The 25,862-nt window shown below is 43.5% G+C and overlaps 1 protein-coding gene and 1 long non-coding RNA gene across 2 annotated transcripts in view; both read left to right on the top strand.

Annotated features, from left to right (window-relative positions):
- prdm15 (PR domain containing 15) overlaps positions 1-10,006 on the top strand; it is a 12,415-nt gene extending 2,409 nt beyond the window's left edge. Inside the window, exons 4-25 of the mRNA XM_027008687.3 lie at positions 1-57; positions 273-425; positions 906-1,008; positions 1,898-1,978; positions 2,114-2,317; positions 2,656-2,809; positions 2,988-3,109; positions 3,249-3,343; positions 3,713-3,800; positions 3,905-4,072; positions 4,419-4,543; positions 4,745-4,876; positions 5,701-5,844; positions 6,112-6,275; positions 6,574-6,653; positions 6,926-7,045; positions 7,118-7,249; positions 7,406-7,489; positions 7,607-7,782; positions 8,192-8,272; positions 8,532-8,735; positions 8,909-10,006. The exon at positions 1-57 is cut by the window's left edge and continues 97 nt beyond it. Coding sequence (XP_026864488.2) covers positions 1-57; positions 273-425; positions 906-1,008; positions 1,898-1,978; positions 2,114-2,317; positions 2,656-2,809; positions 2,988-3,109; positions 3,249-3,343; positions 3,713-3,800; positions 3,905-4,072; positions 4,419-4,543; positions 4,745-4,876; positions 5,701-5,844; positions 6,112-6,275; positions 6,574-6,653; positions 6,926-7,045; positions 7,118-7,249; positions 7,406-7,489; positions 7,607-7,782; positions 8,192-8,272; positions 8,532-8,735; positions 8,909-9,466 — 3,225 coding nt within the window. The 3' untranslated portion in view covers positions 9,467-10,006. The remainder of the gene's footprint in view (positions 58-272; positions 426-905; positions 1,009-1,897; positions 1,979-2,113; positions 2,318-2,655; positions 2,810-2,987; positions 3,110-3,248; positions 3,344-3,712; positions 3,801-3,904; positions 4,073-4,418; positions 4,544-4,744; positions 4,877-5,700; positions 5,845-6,111; positions 6,276-6,573; positions 6,654-6,925; positions 7,046-7,117; positions 7,250-7,405; positions 7,490-7,606; positions 7,783-8,191; positions 8,273-8,531; positions 8,736-8,908) is intronic.
- An 8,476-nt stretch (positions 10,007-18,482) lies between these two features.
- On the top strand, positions 18,483-25,528 carry LOC145652401 (uncharacterized). The gene is made up of 5 exons (XR_014118683.1): positions 18,483-18,582; positions 19,222-19,378; positions 20,744-20,977; positions 21,086-22,441; positions 23,928-25,528. It is a non-coding gene; the product is annotated as an uncharacterized LOC145652401 (long non-coding RNA).
- The last annotated feature ends 334 nt before the right edge of the window (positions 25,529-25,862 follow it).

Here is a 25,862-nt window from a genome sequence, read left to right on the forward strand (position 1 = left end):
CCCTTCGAGGCCAGGAGGGTCCGAAACCTTCACACGGAGGGCACGTTCCCTCTAAAGGTAACATGGAAGGCTTTTCCGGTGTGTACCGTAAACATGCTGCACGCGGTCCAGCTGTGACACTCGAGCTGTGCTCCCAGCTAATGCGGGGAAAGGCTAGGGGAGGCCTGTGCGTCTGCTCATGTGTGTGTGTGTTTGTGTGTGTGTGTGTGTGTGTGTGTGTGTGTGTGTGTGTGTGTGTGTGTGTGTGTGTATGTTTGTGATGCGTTTTGAAGATCTTCCAGAAGGACGGCTCAGTGGTGAGTTTGGACACATCGAACGAGGACGACTGTAACTGGATGATGCTGGTCAGACCCGCCACAGACCACAAACACCAGAACCTGACTGCCTACCAGCAGGATGACGACCTCTACTTCAACACCTCCCAGGTGCGCCTGCTGCAGTTCACTATGGTTATTGCAGTGTTTTACATGTGTTACAACACTGTCAGTCTACAGGTGCATTTACTGAGATAATAAATGCATTCTTGTGTTTGTGCGTGTTTGTATTCATTCTAGTATTAACTTATTAACATGAGGTCCAGATGGAGCCACTACAAAAGGAATATTCGGATGTTTTGAAGTCCATACAAAGATTTGTATTTATTCCAAATAAAATGTGGTTTTGACTTGGCAAAACATTTTCTTTTAGCTGTTAAACCATTTGCGTTTAGCTGTTTGCATGACATTAATGTACAGTAATAGATTCAGTGCAAAACCCCCATGAGGACAGTTACGCTTGTTTGTGCCTATAAGTTTCACGCCAAATAATTGAATCCGTGTCCTCAGTAAGCAGCAGTGGGTGTCCTCTGTATGCGTCAGTATCACCAGTCCTCTGCTGGCAGTAACGGTATGTGTACTGTTCTGCAGGATGTGTTGCCGGGGTCAGAGCTGAGAGTCTGGTATGGAGCCTTCTATGCTAAAAAGATGGAGAAGCCTGTACTGAAGCCCCTTGTGCTTCCCCCACAAGCAGGTGATCCTACTGAGTACTCCTCTCCAGAGCACTACTGTCTGAACTGTCCCACATCTAAAGCAGCGATGTTTCTGGGGTTCACTGCTCACTGTCCTGCTGTGCCTCACTCAGGGTTGCGGTCAGGGCTGTGCGTCACTCAGGGTTGCAGTCAGGGCTGTGCCTCACTCAGGGTTGCGGTCAGGGCTGTGCCTCACTCAGGGTTGCGGTCAGGGCTGTGCCTCACTCAGGGTTGCGGTCAGGGCTGTGCCTCACTCAGGGTTGCGGTCAGGGCTGTGCCTCACTCAGGGTTGCGGTCAGGGCTGTGCCTCACTCAGGGTTGCGGTCAGGGCTGTGGTCAGGGCTGTGCCTCACTCTGGGTTGTGGTCAGGGCTGTGCCTCACTCAGGGTTGTGGTCAGGGCTGTGCCTCACTCAGGGTTGTGGTCAGGGCTGTGCCTCACTCAGGGTTGCGGTCAGGGCTGTGCGTCACTCAGGGTTGCGGTCAGGGCTGTGCGTCACTCAGGGTTGCGGTCAGGGCTGTGCCTCACTCAGGGTTGCGGTCAGGGCTGTGCCTCACTCAGGGTTGCGGTCAAGGCTGTGCCTCACTCAGGGTTGCGGTCAAGGCTGTGCCTCACTCAGGGTTGCGGTCAGGGCTGTGCGTCACTCAGGGTTGCGGTCAAGGCTGTGCCTCACTCAGGGTTGCGGTCAGGGCTGTGCCTCACTCAGGGTTGCGGTCAGGGCTGTGCCTCACTCAGGGTTGTGGTCAGGGCTGTGCCTCACTGAGGGATGCGGTCAGGGCTGCTCGGCTCTAGGTTTGGATTTTGCTCACATTCACATATTTTCTTGTGCTGGTCTGCCATAATTCTTGTGTACTGTGTATATTTGGTGTATAAAGTGATTTCTGGTTTTCAGGGATAGTGTCCATCAGTCCTAGGCTCCGTCAGGAGAAGGCTGGAGCTACAGCGCCCCCCGTGGCCAAAGTGAATGACGGAGGTTGGTTTGAGAGTGAAATGAATCACTAGCTACATGTTTTTCCCATTACCCAGCTGAGAAGTGATAAATGAGACATAATAAAAAATATCTCCAGATAGACTGTATTGTTTGACCAGTTCACCCTTTCAATCCCAGGCCAACTTTTCAGTCCCCAGCCGCCAGCAGCCTTAGGTGCCACGGTCTCACCTGTCCAGCAGGTGGCAGCAGTGGTATCACTGGGTAGCGGTCCTGATTCCAGCACCACACCCATCCCAGCCGAGTCCAAACGAAGACCAAACAGACAACGCAGGGCAAGAGGCCTGAGATCTGGAGCCACTGGAACCGCTGAACTCAGCAAAGGTGTAGAGCCATAGAAAGGACTTGGATACTTTTTTAAAATGGGGGGATATGCGTTACCACTCCTTTATTTAGACCATAATAGACCATTCAGTGCTGTGAACATGTAGCTACACACTTCTGATAGTCCAAGGTACCTTTTTACAGCTAAAATCAGCAGGTTTCAAAGTCACCATATTTATAGTGGTTTGATTTATGTAGGTTAAATAGCTTTGTTCACCTGGTCTTCCTATGCTGTACATCCTAACAAGGCTGTGCGTGTGTCTGCGTGCGTGCGTCTGCGTGTTTGTGCGCGCATGCTGTTTCTCCCTCACTGTGCCTAACACGATGTATATGAGCAGATGCCCCTGTGGGCGTGGCTAGTGAGCAGTCCCTCGCTGCCCTGCGCCCAGACCTGCCACTGCCTGTGCTGGACATGCAGGACCTCATGGGTGATGGAGACGGTCTGGCAGTGAAACTCCCCAGAGTGGCACGCTGCCTCCTCTCCTCCGCAAAGTAAGAACAAAAACGTACTTGCAGAAGATCGTTCCTTATTTTACACTTGATTTCAGTTTACGTTTCACTTCTCCCTATGTTTGTTTAGGGTTTGCGCGAATGTTGTTTATCCCCTGATACAGAGCAGCGAGTGGCGTAAGGGAGGAAGCGGTGTTGTTTACCTTCAATGTATCTGTAGGTCAGGCATAAGGAAGCGTTTCCTGAGGCAACCAGGCGACCATAAGCGGGTGTACCAGTGCAGCCTCTGCAACAAGGTGTTTCAGAACAGCAGCAACCTCAACCGGCACATCCGTTCCCACGGTAACCCCCACCCCCCCAGTCTAAGCCCAGAGCACTCCATGTTGGCGATACTGCAGTGTTGTGTGGACTGGCCCTGAGCCCATATGCACCTCCGCTGTCTCACATGCACATTTCTCAGGTGGCTTCTTCCCTGTGGTAGGTGACAAGCTGTTTAAATGTGACGAGTGTGACAAGATGTTCAGCCGGAAGGAGAGTCTGAAGCAGCATATATCGTACAAGCACAGCAAAAATGAGGTCTGCAAACTTTCACACCATGTGTGCATGTGAGAGATGGAGAGATATGGAGCCTCTAGTGTCCAGTAGTGCATATCTTAGGTACTTTAGTGTCCAGTAGTGCCTATCCTGATGGTGTACTCTTTTATTGTTTGTCAAGTTGTTAAATGTTCTTACAGTGAAGAATAATTACTTGTGAAAAAGTACTTTTTGCTAGTCTGTAAGATTGAATCCATACATTTACTGTTAAGATGAGGGTATCACTAGAGCCAGTACAACACCTTTCGATTGTAATCTAAAATCTTACAATGCCTGTGTGCGTGTGCTTGTGCGTGCATGTACGTGTGTGTGTGTGCGTGCGTGCATGTGTGTGTGCGTGTTTTTTTATAGCCTGATGTAGAGTACAGGTACAAGTGCAGTACTTGTGAGAAGTCCTTTCGAGTTGAGAATGCCTTGAAATTTCACAACTGTCGCACAGGTAGTGCTCCACCTTAAGATTTCATGTTTTTCTAATACTGATATTTTACGTTTGTCGTGCCAGTACGGTTCCAGGCTGCACACCCTTCTGTCTCTCTCTGACAGATGATAAGACGTTCCAGTGTGAGATCTGCTCCCGCTTCTTCTCCACCAACAGCAACCTGTCCAAGCACAAGAAGAAACACGGAGACAAGCTGTACGCCTGCCAGATCTGTAGCAAGATGTTCTATCGCAAAGACGTCATGCAGGACCACCAGAGACGCCACGGCATGGGTGAGACCGTCTTGGCCATCTCACCTGCACCTCTCACCTTTTCTTTCCCTCTCTCTCTCTCTCTCTCTCTCCATTTCTCTCACTCTCTTCCCCTCTCACTGCTGGAGATGGACTTCACAGCCTCAACTGGGGGATAAATAAATATCCACAGAGATGGCTGGAAATTGGACCGAGCTCTGAACTGCTCAGTTCACCACTGGGTGTGGCAGCTCGTCCTATTTTTGCTGAGTGGAAGTCCCAGCTGATCAGCCCTTCCACTCTCTCAAACTCACCAGCTCCCTTTAGCTGGAACTGCAGACAGTGTTGTCTGCGTGAGGAAAATCTCTCTCTCACTGCTGTTCCTCAGGCTCCAAGAACATGAAGCGAGAAGAACACGAAGCCAACGGGGAGGAGGCTAACGGAGAGGAGGCCAACGGGGAGGAGGCCACCAAGTACAGGAAGGAGCCCTCAGCGTGTCCCATCTGCGGCAAGGTGGGCGCCGCCTCCGTATCTGCTGTATTACACATCCAGTGGGGTAGCGAAGCTACCCTCCGCACCTGTAGGGGGCAGTGTGTTTGCATCCTGGCTCTAACAATATAGCATCTGTGATGTGGTAATGCACGTAGCCCTCAAAGTGTCACCCCCTTGTGCATGCGTGCCTGGAACATTCGCCTTTTCTGCATCTGCGGCCAGGTGTTTTCTTGTCGGAGTAACATGAACAAGCACCTGCTCACTCACGGAGATAAGAAGTACACCTGTGAGATCTGTGGACGCAAGTTCTTCCGTGTGGACGTACTGAGAGACCACATTCACGTCCACTTCAAGGTGAGATGGACACTATCGTGCCTGTGCTGTTATACCTGCACTAGTCGTCCAGCCTGCTAGGGGGTGCACTGCCACAGTCCTGCACTGTGTCGTGTGTGTGTGTGCCCATGCTGGAGCCGGTGCTGGTCACCGTGAACTAGCGAGCGTAGTTAGAAAGAATGGACCCGTGTTTCCACTGGTCTCTGGGCCCAGGGCGTATCTGAATGTGGACAGTCCCTAATCCGTAAACAAAAATCAGAATAAATTGTACAAAACACATGACAGGACACACACTACAGCAAACTTTGTTTCTTTCTTTGAGAGTATATCTAATCATTCAGCCATTGTTGTTGTGGTCCTGCTTTTAGTTGTAAATGGCAGAAGAGTGGGTACGTGCCAATGCCAGGGTCCTGCCCGTCAGCCACTTGCAGCATGGGTTCCAGCGTAGAACCATTTTTTCCATGGAAAAGTATGGAAAGTGTAAAAGGTCGGACCTGTTCAAGATTTTGGCACCAGCTTTGGAACAATGCCAGTGGAAAAGTGCTAATAGTGGCCAACGTGTGAATAAGGCCTGATGGTGTTCTTTTATTCTGATGCGTGAGGTCAGGTTTTGCCTGTCATAATTTACATTTATATTTATTGCATTTAGCTGGCGCTTTTATCCAAAGCGACTTACAATTATGACTGAGTAGAACTTGAGTTATTGTGGGTTAAAGGTCTTGCTCAGGGGCCCAACAGAGGCAGTGGCTGGGCTTGAATCCGCAACCTTCCGATTACAAGTTAAGTACCTTAACCTCCAAACACACGCTGTTTGTGCCTTTTGCATTTGTCTGTCTGTCCCGCAGGACATCGCTCTGATGGGTGAGCAGGAGAGAGAGAACTTCATCAGGAAGATTGGCATCTCCATGGAGGACAGCGAGGACAACTCTGACGAGGAAGAGGAGAAGGATGAACCAGAACATCACAAATATAGCTGCAAGAAGTGCCAGGTATGGCTGGTACTCAAAACACGCATTTGTGCGCGTGCGCAGCACCACTCATTACACACACACAAACGCGCAGCGCCACACATTACACACATATATACACACACACGAAGCACCACACATTACACACGCGCACATGCAGCGCCACCCATTACACACACACACACACACACACACCACACACACACTACGCTTGGAAGCAGTGCGAGAATCGTTAAACCTGTCGATGGACGTTTGTTGGCGCGTGTGTGCTTCTCCCCCGTGTGTCAGGTGACATTTGCTAAGGGGCGGGACTACCTGAGACACATCATGGACATGCATAAAGAGCGGGGTTATGGCTGTGTCATCTGCAATCGCCGCTTTGCCCTCAAAGCCACCTACAACGCCCACTTGGTTATCCATCGCGAGCAGCTGCCGGACCCCGCCGTGCAGAGGTACACCACCCCATCCCCCCCGAGCCAGCAGACTTCTCCTTGCTGCGCACTGATCTAGAGAGAATAACAATGGCAGTTCCAGCTTCTGACAGACTTAGTCACCAAAGAAAGCATCTCCCTCCAAACATGCAGGCGACAGCCAGGGAGGACTGCCTTCTTGTAAAGAGGTCTCCTGATTGGTTACAGATGGACCATGTTAAAATTTTGATTCCTTAAACCGCCTGTTTTAATGACACCTGAAACCATGTGAAATGTACATAAATGTATTTTAAACATCGCTTCTGTGACATTTTTAAAGGTACATCCATCCGTGCGAGATGTGCGGCCGCATTTTCAACAGCATTGGCAACCTGGAAAGGCACAAGATCATCCACACAGGTGAGCTCCTGACCTTCTGCTGCACCTGTGCCCGCCTCTGATTGGACGCAGGGTCATTGAGAGGGTATGGACTCTGTGACCCATGAACCAGTTACTGACCCATGTTTGGGAATGATGACACGTTTGGGAATAATGACCCATGTTTGGGCGAGGAAAGAACTCCATTTTGTTTGTATTCCATTTGTATTATATCTATGATCAGTTTGTATTTGTATTTGTGTGTGTGTGTGTGTGTGTGTGTGTGTGTGTGTGTGTGTGTGTGTGGTGTGTAGGGGTAAAGAGCCATAGCTGTGATCAGTGCGGTAAATCATTCGCCAGGAAGGACATGCTGAAGGAACACCTGAGAGTCCATGACAACATCCGCGACTTCCTCTGTGCAGAGTGTGGCAAAGGTACCAGTGTGTTCACACCCACACACACCCACGCGCATGCACATTTGTTGTTAATGTGTTGTTTTTCTTCAGGTATGAAGACTAAGCATGCTCTGAGACACCACATGAAGCTCCATAAAGGCATTAAAGAGTATGAGTGTAAAGAGTGCAACCGCAAGTTTGCCCAGAAAGTGAACATGCTGAAACACTACAAGAGGCATACAGGTACTGACACACGCACACCTGCTAGAGTCCCTGAACACACGCACACCTGCTAGAGGCCCTGAACACACGCACAAACACAGGGACTGAAATGTTAAAGGTGGAATTCAGTGACTGGGACAGAAATGTTCAGGCTGATCTATTGTGGTGCTCCTGCAGGTATAAAAGACTTCATGTGTGAGCTGTGTGGGAAAACCTTCAGTGAAAGAAACACCATGGAAACACACAAGCTGATTCACACAGGTGAGCTGCACCACCCTGGCTGGGAGAGTTGTATCCTCCCTCAACCCTTTTCACTGTTGGGGTCAGGTGGGTCCGGTGATTAACCAGCGCGTTTGGCGCTGCTGTGGGTATGTGCAGTGGGGAAGACGTGGAGCTGCTCCGTGTGCGATAAGAAGTACGTGACGGAGTACATGCTGCAGAAACACGTGCAACTGACACACGACAAGGTGGAGGCGCAGAGCTGTCACCTGTGTGGAACTAAAGTCTCCACCCGAGCATCCATGAACCGCCACCTACGCCGCAAACACCCAGAGGTCACACGCACACTGACACGTGCACCCAAACAAACGCATACATGCACACACGCATGTATGTACAGTGACATCACACACGTGTGCACATGTACGCATGCATCCACATACACACATGCAGAGGCAGGTCAGATAGAAACACGCAGACGCACACAAAGGCACATTAGCTCCACACATGCATGCGCATACTACACATACACAATCATACACACAAAGAAATGTCATCTCCAATAGTCTCCCCTTTTGTCTTTTCCTGCATGTAGTTGCAGAAGTATTGATTTTTTTTAATTCTATGGTTTTTCTTAGCTGTTATACAAGGCTATATAAGTATAAAGAGCAACTTTTGCTGCAGTGCTGGTGTGTGTGTGTATGTGGAGGAAAAGAGGTTGGAACCAGTCTTCTCTAAACCCAGGTGGTGACGGTGAGGGTGGAGGAGTTTGAAGATCTTCAAGAACCTGAAACAATTGATGCCTCCTCTATTAGCATAGTACAGGTGTGTATTTTCAGGACTGAGTGAGTGCACGTGGAGATGTATGTGGGTGTGCGTGTGTGTTTGTGTTAAAGGGTGTGTGTGTGTGTGTGTGAGAGGAAGTTTGAGGTGGGAGTATTGGATTGACTGGATGTATATTTCACAGAAGGAGAAAAATAATGAGAAGAGAAGTCTGTTTTTCACAGTGTGTTAAGTATTTGAACTGACCAGAACTCGTGTTCATGTTCATGTATTTGTGTGTGCGTGCGGGTGCACTATTCAGCCGTCTCTGCCGCTGGAGAAGAGTTCTCTATCTGCAGAGAAAAGCCACAGGAACTCCGGCCCTGCCAAGAAGAGGCAGAAACTGCAGCTGCAGGAGGTGGAGCTCTCGGACTCGGACGAATACACAGACTTCGCCAGCAAAACATCTGACTTCACCAATACAGTGGGAGATGAGACCAGCTCCGCTGTCCAGAGTATACAACAGGTCTGTTCTATTCTGTCTTTAAGCAATAGTGGTCACAAATAATGTCACAGAGTTCAGAGTTGGCAAATGTAATCTTGTCTCTAAAGGTTTAGTTACAATTCATCATGCTGTAAGGGGTGTGTAGAGGTGAGGGTTCATGATGAACAATGCTCTCTGCTCCGCCCTCTGCCCAGGTGGTGGTGTTGGCTGATTCCAGTGCCCCTTCTGTTGCCTCGCCGTCGAGCTCGGTGAGTCTCACCAACATCACAGTGACCCCCATCAGCACGCCTGCGTCTGCCCAGTTCACCAGCCTACAGCCGGTAGCTGTGGGTCACCTCACGGCCACCGACCGACCCCTGACCTTGGACAGCTCCATCCTCACCGTGACCTTTGACACTGTGAGCAGCTCGGGCATGCTCCACAACCGTACGGCGGAGCTGCAGGGGGAAGGTGGCGTGGCGGCACCCGTCCCCCAGTCAGTGGCCCACTTCATCAACTTGGCCACCTTCGTCAACCCCATAGCCCACCCGCTGGAGCAACCCACCCTGGCCTGGAGGCCCATCGCTCCTGCCGATGGAGCTCACGTCACAGCCGCCATGGATGGAACCCGGTCTGACGCCCAGGACCCGCAGAGCCAGGCAGCCACGCCCCAGCAGCCACAGCCCCCTCCTGAACAGAGCCATCAAATCCAGTCCCAGGCTTCAGGGCCTACACAGCCAGGCTCCGCAGCGCCACAGATGTTTAGCTACTGAGAACTGCAAACAGCTGTTAACACCCACTCATCAGTCCACAAACAGAGGTGTTCTTATGACTGTAAAAATTGTTGGGTTTTTCCAAGTGTTGAAACAATGATTGAGCAATGAATAATGAGATAATGTTAATATTAAATATCAGTCAGATTAATTCATTTCTATCAATTCAGATGGATAACTGTACAATCAAATCATGAGTTGGTGTCCTAATTTACATTTGAACATTGGCTGTACCTTTTTTAGATTGCCTAATACAAAAAGAAGAAAAGTTTTAAAAGCATGCATTTGAGGCAAACTCAGTGTCCATGTTTGTCATATAATGTCACTGCATTCTGCATTAGTTTCCTTTTTTATGGGAGAACGAGTTGGTTTTGTAAATCTTTCATAGAAAAGATGAAATAGAGATAAATACAGAATATTATTGTGAAGGCTCTTAGAATGACTAACTGGGATGAATCTTTTTAACCAAACTTTTTTTTTTTATTTTTTTTTTATTTTTTTTTTTTTTATCAAACCAGATCACTTGCAAATAAACTTTATAATCACTGTTGAGGTGTGAATGATTGAAATCTCATTTGATGAAGAATTGTAGCTCACATTTTTAACCAGTGTTTTTCTACACGACAGCACATTTTTCAGATTCAGGAGGAGTTTTTAAGCAATTGCTTGTTAGCGCCAGTAATGCAAGTTGTTCTCAGGTGACGACACCTAAAGAAAGAACTTGACAGGTTTGTATATTAGTCGGTTTATGAGGAATTCATAAAAGTTCTGTGAACTGGGTAGTTAGTGTCCTCGATAGGTGACAACTTCTACATGGATGAGAGCAGGTAGTGAGGTAATTTTTAAAAAGAGTGTTTACAGGTTAAAGAGGTTTAACAGACATATTAATAACATAAAAAATAAGGAGCATAGAGGTTCTGTGTCCTTTCAGAATGATGTGTGTACAGGGCAGATCCCCCAAGAGAAAAGGATCCTGGTTAGGTGAGCAGGTATCTCTCCATCAGGCTCAGAACCATATAGAAAAACAATCTCTTTAGGATAAGATCAAGAGAAATCTCTTGGAATGTGGTGGTAACGGGTTCCAACTGGTGTGGGTACTGAATACCATTTTGCATATATTGACTAATGTATGGTTTGGATGTAATGGATATGAATGCAAACACTAATGTAATGGAAGGTGGGGTGAATATATAATCACTCCTGACAAATGTATAAAAATGTGGGTTCTCTGTGCGATTGTTAGACGCTCTCCGGAGGGTGCTTCAATAATGCTTGTTAACATTGACCTGCAATGAAGAATAGGACCAGCTGTTCTCTTTAACTAATTTTGAAGTCTTCAACTTTATTTTATATTTGAATGTTGAACTTTAAAACTAGCTGATTGGGCGCCTAGGAACCACATACTGTTACTAGGTGTAGTGCTGTGGGATTGCAGCTCATGGTTGGGCAGAGTCCATCGCACTGCTCGTACTGTTGCGTTTCATCTTTAAATTTTTATTAATGCAATCCACTACACTTTGCCAATACTCAACTGCAAGAACTAACATTCGGCTTATTGAAACAGTAAGAGGAATGCAAAGAAAAGATGATCATCTGTTTCTATCAGTCATTTTTTCTTTTTTTAAAGTTATAATCAAGGCCTGGAATTGGAGTCTACGGATAGGGCAAAATATTTGAAATGCGTTTTTTTTTCTCTTTCAGTTTCATTTTTTTTTTACATTTTCATATGTAAAAAAACCAATAAATAAATAAATAAATAAATTCTGTCTTGGTGAAGCTGGCTTGCAGGTCTACTACTACTTCCATCAGACAGCCAGAACCGCAGCACCGGTGGGGGGGGGGGGGGGTGGAAGTGGGGTGTTTGGCGTCGCGGTTCCCACGGTAACGGCCCTGTTTATTTACTTCCTAGTTTTGTTTCCTCGTGTTTTCTTGTTTTGGTTCCGCCCCCTAACTAGTTTATTACCCCCCGTTTTAGTCTCTGGATTTAAACCCCGTGTTTGTGTTCAGTCGTTGCCAAGTGTTCTCAACTCATTTTACGTTTCTGAGCCGTTTGTCAGTGTGTTTGTTGCTTCTGTTTTGTTGAAAATCCGTCTGTGTGTCGGACTACTCTCTTCGCCTGTTCCCTGTCTGGTTTTGGTTGCATCGTAGACAAATTTCCTGGATTTTCGACCCTGGCCTGTTTTTGGATTCCGATTGTGTTCTCTAATAAAGCTGCATTCGTCTTACTGCGAGCGGCTCCGTCTCTCTACAGAACATTACAGGGCGAGTGCATGTATGTCTGACTGTATATTGAGGTAATAAAATGTTTTGGGGCAAAGTAAAGGCCAAACGTTAATCTGTATTTTCATGAGGCGAACTGTGATCTAATTATAATAGGCTTTGAAGCTCTCTGTAACAGCTGCAGAGTGGTGCAAGACTGTATTTGAAAGCATAAAGATGAATAATGTTTCTGGGGTATCTTAAGATCAGAGACCTTTCTGAGTTTGTAGGTGCAGAACAGAGACACTGATGAAGGGGCTTTCAAGGCTTCTGTAGAAGTCTAAGGCAGATCACTCTGACCTGTTCCCGTGAGAAATAAATTCATTAGTGCTGGAAAAGATCTCTGTTTTTAAAAGACTTGAAAGCCTCTTCGAGAGTTCTGTGGCTAAGCAAGGTTCGTTACAACAAGGGCAGGGTGATATTGAACTGCAACATCATCTTGCAGGTGCTTGGTGGTGTGAGTTGGGATCATCTTTGTTTAAATAAAAGGAAAATCTTCCAATGGGATATAATGGTGTCAAGCTTCAATTTGTATAATGATGGATCTCAATTTGCACATATTGAATAATGTATGTTTGAACATAGCGATGGAGATTTCAAACGCTACTATGTAAAAAAGTTGACTTAATATATCTGAAAACTGTATAAAAATGTGTGTTCTTTGTGTGATTGTTAGACAATGCCTCATTTGTAACATTGAGCTCAGTATAAAGACCGGCTATTCTCTTCAATTAGTTCTTGAGTCTGCATCTTTATTTTCTATTTAAAGTGTACTTAATAAAGTAACTGGAGAATGGGAAACATTAAGGAACGACATTAATTGGTGGCCCGTACGGGGATCAGTTGGATCTATTGGATCAACTGGCAACGAACCCACGCTGTCGGCAGGACAAAGCAGCAGCTGATGGATGAGCCAAAGCTGCTTTGTTCTGTGACCAGAGTCTGAATCCACACGTGCGCACTGTCAAACGGAAGCAGAATACCTGTGGTAATCAGACCTTGTCCAGAGTTTTGTAGTTCACATAAACTATTCATTCTCCCATTTGGAACAATCCAGACTTTACCATCAACAACAAACAAAAAATTTTTTTAAACTTTACATCCTGGATATAAAAAGGCAAATATATTTATCATAACACTACTTTCATGTCACTTCCACAACTAGTCCAAAAGTACGGTATAGAAAGCACCCAGTTCCTACAATGCGATCAGCTAAGTTAAAGTACGTGTTCAAAGATCAATTCAGATATACTAAACCTACCTACATATATATCAGAATTTATAAACATTCGTAATTCCAAAAAAACCCAAAACCCTATTATCTAAGATATTGAAAAAATAATAGTGAAATCAAACCATACAATTAGACTCTCATCGAGCCTATGGGAGTAAGATTTATTATTAGCCCCCTGTCACGGTACGGGCCCTCCTCCCAGATGTCTCCGTATGTGTGTGTGTGTGTGTGTGTGTGCATGCGTGTGTGTGTTTGGTCGCACCCTCCCAGTGTCTTTGTGTGTCTCTCAATAAACGTCGTTGTGTGTTACAAGGCCCGTGTTTGCATCCTGTCCAGCCTCCATAAGTCACAGAAACATCGACCGCTGAAGGATGCCAGGGAAGAGGAGCAAAAAGAAGAAGAAGGGGAAGAAAGAGCATAACCGTTCCTGCCCAGCCCTTGTGTGGAAACCCCCCATACTCCTGGGCACTCTCTATAATGGTACAACAGGGGAGAGTGTTCATGGAAAATTTTGGAGGGGCCCTGAGTGTAGTTCAGGGTCGGACTCTGCGGAGACCTACAGACCCTCGGCGGATTACCGGGAATGGTACAATTATATGCAGGTTGCAGACACCGTGGGGTCCACCGCAGACACCAGTATGCAGGTTCAGACACTGTGGGGTCCTATAATCCTTATGGGGACTATTGGGAGGGCTAATGGGAATACGCACGGAGGGAGGAGTACCACGACGTCAACCTTCGGTTGGACTCGGAGGTCAGCCGCGTGAAGGATCCATTAATGGAGGTGGAGGAGGCCCTACAGGAGGATTCCGCCTCTGTGATGGACATGTCGTCGGCAGATTCCAAGAGCGAACAACCTCCGGCTCCCCAGGCTCCGCACAAGGCACACCGCGCTAGAGTCAGCAAGTTGTCTCGCGTGACTCGCAAAGAGGTTGTGTCGTCATCATCTGAGGATACTCCTTCACTTACGGCACATAGCCCCAGAGCTCGTGTGCCTACCTGCAAGCCTCAAGGAGGCAAGAAGGAGGTGTCACCAGTGCCCACCCCAGAGGCAGACAGAATGGCTGGTGTGCATCCTGAGGCGTCTGCCCAAAGCCAGAAAAGCCGCTGCTACCCAAATCGGAGAATGGCGGTCCCCAACAGGAAAGGTGGACTTCGATCCAGCCGACAACTGGGGGACAGGCTGGGGTTCCTTTGTGTGTGTATGTGTGTGTTCGTTTGCATGGCCATGCCGTCCCCATGTCTCACTCCTGTTCCTCCTTTTTTGTCGTTACTGTGTGTGTAAGTACGATATCATATAATCGTTAGTGTTTGGCCTAACGTTAGCCTAAGCGCTACGGTAGAGTACATAGAGTACATTAATAATACATAGAGTACATTATGCTACACACAAGATGTTTAAAATTGGTTTCACAATCATACGTACATACTGTACATACTGTACTCAATACACAACTGGCAATTACACTCACACCAGAGTACACCTATGAAGCAATTTTGACAAGAAGTCATGCTTTAAATAACCCTATCCATTCAACACCATCTTATACTTAAGAACATTAGTATCACCCACTGGAAAAATCTATTCATAGACTATATATTGATGGAAAAATGATCCGAAATAATCAGTAAAAGAGCTACCAACCTAAACTGGACACCTTTGATAAAAACCATACAGAGCCAAGCCATAAACTATACATATCCCACTGTAGTGTGTGTGCATATTGGGGTTCTTAGATTTTTCCTACATTCCAGTCATTTTGTTAAGAACACTTTAAATAGAAAATAAAGATGCAGACTTAATAATTAATTGAAGAGAATAGCCAGTCCCATCTTTATTCTGAGCTCAATGTTACAAAGGAGGCATTAAGATACCCCAGAAACATTATTCATCTTTATAAATATTAATAAGATCACATATCACCTCATCGAAAATACAGATTAACGTTTAGCCTTTCCTTTGCCCCAAAACATTTTATTACCTCATTACCCCCTTTCATGACTTTATGTCATGAACCATCGTCCCACTATCTCTATTTAATGTGTCATTGTTTTTATGTACATTTTAATAATGTTGTGACTTTAGTTAATCATTTCTAATACAAACTATTGAATTAGTTTAACCATGCGTCCTGTAACATTCCCTTCTTACCTATGTGACTCTCTCTGCCAGCAGAGCCCATGCATAACATCTGTTGGACATGGGGAAGGTTGCTAATATTATTACACAAATATATACTATCTTGTTAGTTATACAGTTACTTCAATGTTTAAATGATGTTGATACAGAGTACAATACAACTGACAATTATTTCAATCAGTAATACATGACTAAAGTAATATCATATGAGTTCAATTTTTCTTTTCTTTCTTATGCTGAGTTTAGTACATTCCGGTCTTCTGTAAGGTCATGAAGGTTCTCATGCTGTATGCAGTTACAACCATAATAAATATACTGGATGATTGTTGATTTTGTACACTGGATGATTAGATAAAGAGACATAAAATAGAATATAAAGAAAACAAAAGTAAACAGGGAAATAGAAGGTGATGTAGGAACAATTAACAAAAAATAAAATAAAATAAAATAAAATGATAACAAACCACCATCAAAGAATGTGAAGCACCATCAAACGGGAGCTGAATGTATATACTGACAGAGCAAGACAAGACAGTATTACCATCGATCTAATTTAAAATGAAATCTACTGCTCATCTACTGAATAACCAGTCATTTATAATGCACCACCATGAATGGTCATGCTACACATTTTATCCAGCCCCTACCTCAAACAGAAATGACCCAAAGTATGAAAAAATAAATAAGAAAAAGGCTTAAAATAAAAAGACACATCAAAGAAAAATCTAATTAAAGGAAAAAACTAAAACAAAGAAAAAGTCATCATGTAGTCAAAGAGTTAAGAAAAATAACAAAACAAAAACAAATGAAACAAAACAAAAAAAACTAAACAAAGAATAAGCCATCATGCTCCTCCTCACTTTGCACTTTTTTATGTAATTGAGGGTTAAGTGCCTTACTCAGGGGACCGACCAACAGTGGCGACTTGGCAGTGGTGGGGCTTGAACCAGCAACCTTCTGATTAACCATTGAGCTACCACTGCCCCACTCCTCACTCCTCTCCATCAAAGAGACAATTTTGAAAACAATTTGGTAAGCAGTGACACAAAGTCCCGTGCCTACGCCTGCCTTAGGTTGTCCTTTACTTCGGCCAGGATCTTAGCCGTCATTGGCTGTCCAGCTTACCTTTGGACTGTCCGGAGGAATCAAGAGCTGCCACGGTCATATGGCTGGCACAACATGACAGGATAGTAAAACTTTGCATGAAAACTTAGCCCAGAGTCCATCCGCTGCATTGTCAACCTCTCGTCATACACCACCCAAGAAGGGCGTGTTATAAACAGCTCCAACTCCAGCCTGAGGCAACAGAAGCTCTGCACGAATTCAATGAACGAATCGGATGGATCAAAGTCATGAAGAATAATAAAATAGTTAGATCAATCCATTAAAACAGCAAGAGGAGAAAAGGAAGACAAGCCACATGAGGACTATATATAAAACTGAAAAAAAAAATGTCATAGCAAATAAGTTGAGGCTGAGATGGTGAGCTGCTGAAACGCAACATACATTTGAGCTGACACTGATTTGTCCACTGTACATACTATCAAACCCCTAACACAAGGAATGAGAACGCTAGCAAAACAATTCCTACCACTATGCTAGTTAAGACAGACATAATGATACCTTTCTATTTCCCAAACAAATTATCAAACCATCCAGTGACGCTTGCATCGACCCCAGAGTTTCTAGCTACTTCATGTCTCAATGTTTCCACTTTAGGTAGCGCTATAGTAATAGAACCATTCGGGGCTGTGTTATTTGGAATGAATGTACAGCAGGATTCACCAAACAACACACATACACCTCCCCTTTCTGCCAATAACATATCCCAAGCCATACGATTTTGCCAGGTCTTTAGTGAAGTTGTTTACAATTGCTCTGCTACAGCTGATAGTGCATCATGAGTGCAATTAATAAAATGCTGTTGATTATAGTATATGTATTTTATCCAATCAACATTTTTGTTTATAGTAACCCACCAGATAAGTATTGATTCAAATCCCATAGCAATTTGATTTCTAACCTTAAATTCAACCCTTCTAAGAACTCCAATAGCATATATACTTTGTCATCAAAACTACCCTTCCGTGCCTCACCTTTCGGAACACGGTGATGATAAGCAGTCTGTGGGGGAAGTGCAGCTTCAGGCTCAGGAACCATAGAAAATGTCACAATCAACATGACTCGTGCTGCCAGTCACAAACAGTTTCTTACCGCTACATAACCAATGAACATCCGGAATTATGACACTATCATATTTCTGCATGAGACATGCATGATTAACTAGGTCTGGTTGTACGAAAGCTCCAATAGAGCTGTGAAAATATCAGATGTTTTCAAAAAGTAGAAATCTAACAGTTTCAGTATAATCCATAATCCAAATCCTACCACATTTCCAATAAAATTAGATGACATGGATGAGACGATGCTAGTATATCTATTTAGAAAATCCTGACATTTCTTCTCGTGACCCATAGAATAACCAGCACTGCATTAAACACCAAAAGGCACCTAGCTTTCCTTGCGTACATGTGGTGGACTTGACAGAGAGAGGCCATGTAATTGGTAGAATTCTTCACTTGGCACACACTACGTAATTATCTGAACTTTTGGGTGCAGTGAACATCTTCTGCTCATGTAACGCCATGCGAAGATTTCGCGTCGAGGAGGCAACACTGCGTTTACGATCTACATACCTTGGGACATTAGTCTGGTTGATGTAGTTAAAAGCACTTGTATGATTCAAAACCCCTGCATCATTGTGATTTGCATAACAAGACATGTCATCACAATCAAAGAAGTTCCTCCTGTATGTAGCCAGGTGGAAAGATGCGTGTACACTTTGTGTAGATTTAAAGAGTTTTTGTTGGCTGGCTGTTCCATTTTCTTTTTGGGTTACTGTCACTTTAAGAAGCCAGTCTCGCGTTCATTCAGCGTGTTAGACGCGCGTGATTTCAGTTGTGCGGGTAATAGAGAGCGTGCGATGGAAAGATGGTTTTGTGCATTTAATCAGCCCTAATCCTGTGATAAATATTTTATTTGTTTTTTGCTTAGATGATGTGACATCAACATAGGTCCATAAATAGTTCTTTATACTGGTGAATTGGATTGATATATTTTGATAATTAAATGTTTGACAGGTTGATTGCCGATGTAAGGCAGTATGCTAAGCGTGTTTAAGCAACTCATTTAGTTAGCAAATCTTAGTGTGACTTAAATGTGTTTGTAGTTTTGCCTTACTGTATTCAAACTATACAAGGTGTAACTAAATACATAACTTTTACCTAAACAGATGTATTTTTGTGTGAATGCGGTACCGTGCATGTGAAGTCTCTAAAGTACCTTAGATGTGAGGTTTTTTTAAAGCTCATTTCTATCGTGTTCACAGTGTGCCTGCACCCTCTATTACTGCTGTTACAGCTCCTTCAACAATGCAGACTGTTGTTGAAGAGATACATGAGTTGGGACAGGATTATACTTTGGGTAAACTACATTCCCTTTAAAAAAATGACGTGTCTAACATGATGCTATTGCTAAACTCTGTGATTGTTTTAAGGATTCAGGTCTGTTCTCTGTCATCACGGACCACTAAGGACAACATATTCAAGAGCTCAAGTATTTAAAAAGATGTTTAAATACATAGAGCCTAAACAAGTATCATTAGGAAATGATGAAAATATGACAGGTTTGCTTACTACATACCTGTGTTGCAAACATGAAGTAGTTTATTAGAATGAGAATTATGGACAAATTCAGTGTCTCAACAGTCTTGTGAAGTCCAACCAGTTCTTCATTGAAAATCCAGGATGCTTTTGAAATTGTAAATCCCCTCGGCTCTGCTAAGAAAAGACTGCAACAACTTTGTGTTTATCTTTCTTTGGCAGATTTACCTGTTCATGTACGGTCCAATACAGATCACATGTTCCTTGTCTTACTATGTGGAGAAAATGACAAAAAATTTGGAAGTGATAAGGTTTTCTCAGAGAAGTTAGCGGATTAAAAGATTTGAGGGTAAATGGAATTACCGTAGGTGGTGAAAGGGGCTCTTTATTGCATTGCTGGTGATAATTTGAGTTCACACAGCACTTGTGGGTTTACTGAAAACTTGCTTTACTTTTGCAGGTACTGTGAAATCACACAACGTGAGTTTCAGAGTGATGATCCAAATGTATACCACATTTATACTCACTCACCTTAGTGCACCCCTGAAAGGTCTAATTATGCTGTTGGTGATCTACACAGTAAAGCTGTGGACAGTCGAGATATCAAAGGCATAAAGGTAAACTGTTTTCAATACGCTGAAATCTTTTCATGTTTGTCAGCTGGGTCTCCCACCTTGTTTGGGCCATGACATATTTGAGTGTGTGTTGTCCTATGACATTGTACTGTACTTAAAAGTATTTCATTAAAAAAAAGGCTTGTATATTAATTATTGAACTGGTGCATCAAGCAGTTCAAGTGCAAAGGATCTGGTCCTCTTACAAAGCCATGTTCTGTTAACTCTGGGGTGTTCAAGCTTTCAGGTCAAGCTATCCAGAATTGGAATTTCTTAAGGTTGCTGCCTTTATTAATTGGTGGCAAAGTGCAAAATCCAGATGATGATGTGTGGAAGTTAACTCTCCAGCTTAAAGATATTGTTGATATGATTTGCGCACAGACGATTTCTTTGTCACAGGTGGCCTATCTTGACATTATAATCCAAGAATATTTGGAATCTGCGTTTATTTCCTGAGTGTAACGTGCGGTGGCCCGAGTGCCGCAGGACGAACAAGGTGCAGGTGTGTGCAGGTGTGGTTACAAACAAAACCACCCTCCCACTGCACGTGGCGGGCCAAACCACGTGACTCGGGGGAGGCGAGCGTTCCGTGACAGTGAGAGTCCACTAAGACCAAAACATAATTTCTTGCGACACTATCCAGCACTAATTTTTAAATTTGGCCCCTTGATTAGGTTGTGGGCAATGCGTTTTGAAAGTAAACGCAGCTACTTCAAAAGGTGTGCCAGGCATTTGAAAAACTTTAAAAAATATCTGCCTAAATTTATCCAAAAGACAGAAGATGATTCAGGCATGTCTTTCAGATGGACCTGGACGTTGTCAGCTTCTGCAAGTCAAAGACAGTTGTACCTTCTACCCCAACCTTTACAGTGATGCAATTAAACATGCAGTTAGAGAGTTTGGCTTTTCAGAACACAATACTAGTGTTTCCACAGAGGTGCAGTGTAAGGGTGCATCATATAAAAAAGGACATTTTCTTGTGTCAAAAAATGATGAGCACATGGAGTTTGGAGAACTTCTCATTATTTTAATTCAAAATGATACATCTGTGTATTTTGTAATGGATATACATAACGCTGACGTTCATTTTGAATACCATCTGTACTTTGTGACAAAACACAGTTCAAGGCTGGAATGTCTTAACATTAACAACTTGGTAGATTTTTACCATTGTACATTGTTAATGGGCACCAAGTCCTTCCACTGAAACACAGTGTATTGTCGAGGTAAACATGATCTGTGATGGAAACCATACTAAAAATTCACACATACTATGTAAGAAACGTATCACAAAATGAAAAGGTTTTTTTATATATATACACATACTTGATATCAGTGTAATGACAGTTTTTCCTTTTATTTGTACAGTAAGGAATCATCCATGATTCCAGAAATGACTGACTTGGGGCAAACATGGTTACACACCGCCATCAGTGAGGTCTTGCCTGACCTTCCAGAGATGATGAAGGATATTCTAGAAGAGACCTAACATTCCCTTGGGGTGGAGACATGATGATTTTAAGTTTACCGAGGAAGCCGATTTGCTGTCAGCATTGAGGCCAATTCAAGCCCGCAAAGTCCTGGCTGCTTGGAAGCTGAGCTGTATGTCAAAAGCAGTCATAGTAGCATGCATTCAAGTTAAATCTAAAATATAAAAGAATTCATATTATATTCTTAGAAATAATCTTCTGTGTATGTGTTTTTTTGCAGGCCAGACTGCTGAAACCAGTAGCTCTTCTGTTGGTGCCTCACCAGGACCACCTGCATTCTTGCAGTCACTTTCACCCAGAAATTCATCCTCAACCTCGTCCAGCAGCTGCCAAAGCCCTGATATAGACTGGATGGATACCTTTATGACCCCATGGGATAAGTTCCCAGAGGAACTGATGCAGTCATTGGAGAGAGGAAAAAGTCCTAGTCCACGATTGCGAAAGGAAATTGTCCGTTGTAACGTTGAGTGTACGGGGATACATGATTACAAAACAAGGGCTGGGATAAATGAAGGCAAACAGGAGTATCAAGCTATAACAAGACTCTAGGAAAATGATATGTACGCATAGAGTCAAGAAACATTCACAATGAACAGCAACCACACAGTGATCAAGGCATGGTTTAAATGCATGAACTAAACGAGGGACAGGTGTTGAAAATTAAGCGTGGGTCGGAGAAAACGAAACTACGAAATGGATCTAAGGTACACAATACAGGGAAAAACACGGAAGCTGGGAGGGAGTAATCATGACATCTAGATTATGGTGCGTGAGTGAAAGAGTTTGGCGTAAGAAAAAGGAACTACTGAAGTTGCCAAAAAGATGGTAACAAAATATCCTATATCTCTGCAAGACATAACGGAGACGTGATCGGTCCAGGGTCTCACTCTCTAGTCAAGCAATTACAAAATAGGGTAGATAATTTGAAGTGATCTACAACCCCAAGAATAAGAAAACAAAAGCATTACACTAATGAGTCTGATACAGATGAGGTTCCTCCAGAACGGAGAGCAGCAATCCAGGATACATATGGGTGCATTAACTGGGATCTAAAATTCTTGCCTCTTGGAGAGAACCCAGAAAGACAACAGGAGAAGAAAGAATAACTGAAGATGATGTCTCAGCAATCCGATGCAAATTCACATGAGGTCAAACTTCTAATGAAGATGACTTTCTACATACAACGTAAACACGTAAACCACAGGAAAAATATAAAATACCTCAAGGATTAGTGGCCATTTTTGTTCGATGAACTTGGCATGGCTTTCCACTTTAAGGATCTCACCAGAATTAGGCTTAATGAAACTCACACAGAATGTGGATCTGAAGGGCAAAACGTCTCCTGAACTACTGTGTGTGAACAGGAACAAAAAGTTCCTACAGGCTGTAACAAAGTTCAAAGTGATAAGGGGAGAGCTGAGTGGCTGCTCTGAAGACATCAAAGTGATGGGGCTGCTTCTGCTGTCCTACTTTGCTCAGAAGGAAGATGTGATGTTCTGTTATGTGGAGGACATATGCCTGGCAGGGGAAGTACAGATGGACCAAGTTCAGTTGAATCCCACCATTGTTGCGTGTGGTAAGTTAACATTTTTTCTTGGTCATTCTTTTATTCTCTCTTTTGAATGTTGGCTAACAGCAAGTATATCACTGCATTTAAGCTTAGTCAAAGTGACTCAGGCACTACATTAGTCTCCCCTAAACCTGCACATACACTGATTTCTGTATTGATGGTAAGCAATTTAACTGACCTTGAAAATATAAAAATATATAAAATCATTGTTTTGTGAAATGTTTCAGAAACTTGTTTTAATTTTGTCTGAATTATTTATCTTCTCCACACAAACAGTTTTCAGTGTTTTTATCTGCCTTACTAAGAATATGTCGGTGACCAACATCACAACAGCAACATAAGGTTGTGGGGTTTTTTTATTTTGTTTTTTTCTTCAGATTTTAAGCTTTTTGTCTGGTATAGATTGGGTTATGGGTGTAACGTTGGCCCGAGTGCCACAGGGCACGGGTCAGAACGCACAGACTCCCCTGACGTTGTGAAACATTTATTAACGAATAACATAAAAGACAATGGTGGCACATATTAACGACGTTAAACACAAACACACTTAAACGGAACATCAGCGCGAACACGCATAAACGGTTTACGTCGACACTAACCGTGACATAAGCAAAGGACATCAAGAATGACCAATGAAGAGGCACACACAGAAGGGGGTTTAGATAGACAGAACACTTAACCCTGTGCAGGTGTGTTTCAAGACGGAGGGCGTTGCTACATATGCATGTGAACCCCCCTGCATGCGGCAGGCCGTACGACGTGACTCGTGGGGGGAGAGAGCGTCCAGTGACGATGGGTCTATCTGAGATTGGCTTGTGAGTCTATTTGAGATTGAGTTATGGAGACCTGCTTTTTGAACAACATGGTTTTGCACAGAATATGTCTCTTGGCATGAACATTTTAAGGAATTTGACATCAAACTTTGAGAACTTTGTTTTTGCTTTCTTGTGTGGTTTTAGAAATGTTGCTGAAGATGGGGGAAAAAGGTGTTGATTTGTACTCCGTATATTCTAGCCTTCATGTTTTTAGCCCTGATTTTTCCCTAGTCTTTGTTATAGCCTGCTTCCCCTGTTTGCTTCCGTGTGTTTGTTTTGTGTGGAGGAAAAATCAATAGGACTTGAGCCAGATGTGCAGATGAGCAAGCTTTATTGGTTCTGTCCCTTATGCATCGAGGGAGAGAAGCCTCAAACTTCTCTCTCACATGCGTAGGACGGGTGGCGTCTCTCACGCCGGGAACAGGACCAGGATCAGGACACGTGGCGTCTGTTGTGGACATTTACTTTGCTTCGCTTTACTTTGCTTTGTGCTTCTATAGTCACAGCATAACAGTCCGTAGATAGGCGCGAGAGGCAAGGACATCAGCAGCTCACATGCTGTCCTAATCGTAGAGATAGAAGACACCACCTGCGCTCAGGCTAACCAAAACATAAAGTTCAGATACCTTGTAGGAGCTGTTGTTTCTTTTTTCTTTCTTTTCTTCTCTGTGTATAAGGGGAGGGGGACTGGTCCTGTTCCCGGTGTGAGAGACGCCACCCGTCCTGATCGTGGTCCTGTTCCTGGCGTGAGAGACGCGGCCCGTCCTGAGCCGGCTCCAGTTCCCGACATAGTGGATGCCGCCTGTCCTGTTACCACGTCTGTTCCCGTAGCCGTGCCCCCAGACCCGCCTGTTCCTGGAGTGGAGGGAGCCACTCCACGTGGCCTCGTGCCAGGCCTGTCCCCCTAGTCGCTCCTCGAAGCTCTCCTGTGTCTTCTACTTCCACCGCCCATGGGTTCCCACCTGTATTGCCTCGGCCTGTTTCTCCTGTTTCCAGTATGCCTGCTGTTTCTCCGTTGTTGTCTGCACCTACTGACCTGTTGTTTTTGCCTTCTCTGTTGCCTGGTTTTGTTTTTGCTCCTGTTACAGAAAGTCTTCTCAGTTTCCCACCATATGTTTTTCTATATTTCTTTCTTTCATGTCTCTTTCCCATGCTTTCATTCCATCTTCCCCTAACCAGGGTAATTTCAGTTCAGTAAGATGATCACTAATCGGTCACATGTTCTCCATTCTAATTTTTTGTGAAGTACACATTCTAAAAATGTATACGCTGGGAAATTACACATGATTTTGTTAACTACTTCTGGCTTAATAAATTCTTGGCAAGGCAAGTTATTGTCTGAGATATATATATATATATATTTTTTTTTATATACTGTAAAATTCTTTATCTGTGTGCACTAGATGACATTTTTCACGTTTATGGTAAAAATCCAACATCCGTATGATGGCAATTTAAATAAAATCATCTTAGGAGTGCTTTCAGTTTGCATTTAGTGTACAAGAATAGATCAAGAGATGAGAAATCCTTAATTAGTTTTACAGTTTATATTTAGACAGATTTTAGGTAGAGTCTTAGAACAGGATTTAAAGCCTTTGTAATAGATATAATAGTAATAAATGAATTATAGAGAAAATTCAAATGTAGTGTTTAGATGTTGCTTTGACTGAAACTCCTGCCATTAATATATCAAATGACCAGTACATTATACAAAACCTTTGAGTATAATTAGCAGAAAAAAATCAGTTAAATGACAGTCTTATAAGGAGGATTTTACAGTTAAATAATGTTGTTTCGTTTGACAACTGCATGTAAATATTACTGAAATTATTAGTTTAATATCAGTGTAATCATGTTAATTGAGCAAAAATGGCTGTTGGATTTACAGGTTCAAAATGTACTTTTTTGTCAATTACAATGTACACTTTACAGATTGTTCTTTAAAATTGTTTACAAGTTTACTGTATTTTTACAGAACTGTTCCGGCAAGCACAGCTGCCAACTTAAAAAAAAAAAATTTTTTATAGTGTGTGATTGCCAACAGTCCAGACCTGCTGAATTTCTATATATTTTCTCAAGCCAAAAATGAGTTCGCACTGCCTGCGTCTCACAACAAATCACTATATGATTATTTTATTTGTTTCGCTGAATTCAACCATTTATTAATATGTTGACTCAACCATAACTTTTTTGAGTAAATAAAATTTACGTGGTTCCAAAATTCTATTAATCGCCACTCATTGTTTATATTTCTTATCGTGTAATACTTTAATCCCACCTTCTCCTATTGCTACTATTTTAATATGTCCGTAATATGTACGATCTCTACTGCTGTAACTGTCACCAGTTTTATATTCTGTACCTCTGTCATTTACTTTATATTATGTTTATTACTAAAACAACGTCAATATATTTTGCGTGCACACATTTTATACTTCAATCTTATTAATCACGTTTAAACAGATGTTTGTGTATCCATTCACTTCCTTTGTTAAATTAGGGACTTCCCCTATACGACCATACCACAGTAATCTTAATTATACCCCAGAAGAACTGTTAAGATGGTAGTCGTGGTATAACGATACTTTATTGCAGGTGATGTATTAACTCGC

Source organism: Electrophorus electricus, chromosome 19 (assembly GCF_041902795.1).
Source record: "Electrophorus electricus isolate QZ-2024a chromosome 19, ASM4190279v1, whole genome shotgun sequence".
Classification (NCBI taxonomy): Eukaryota; Metazoa; Chordata; class Actinopteri; order Gymnotiformes; family Gymnotidae; genus Electrophorus; species Electrophorus electricus.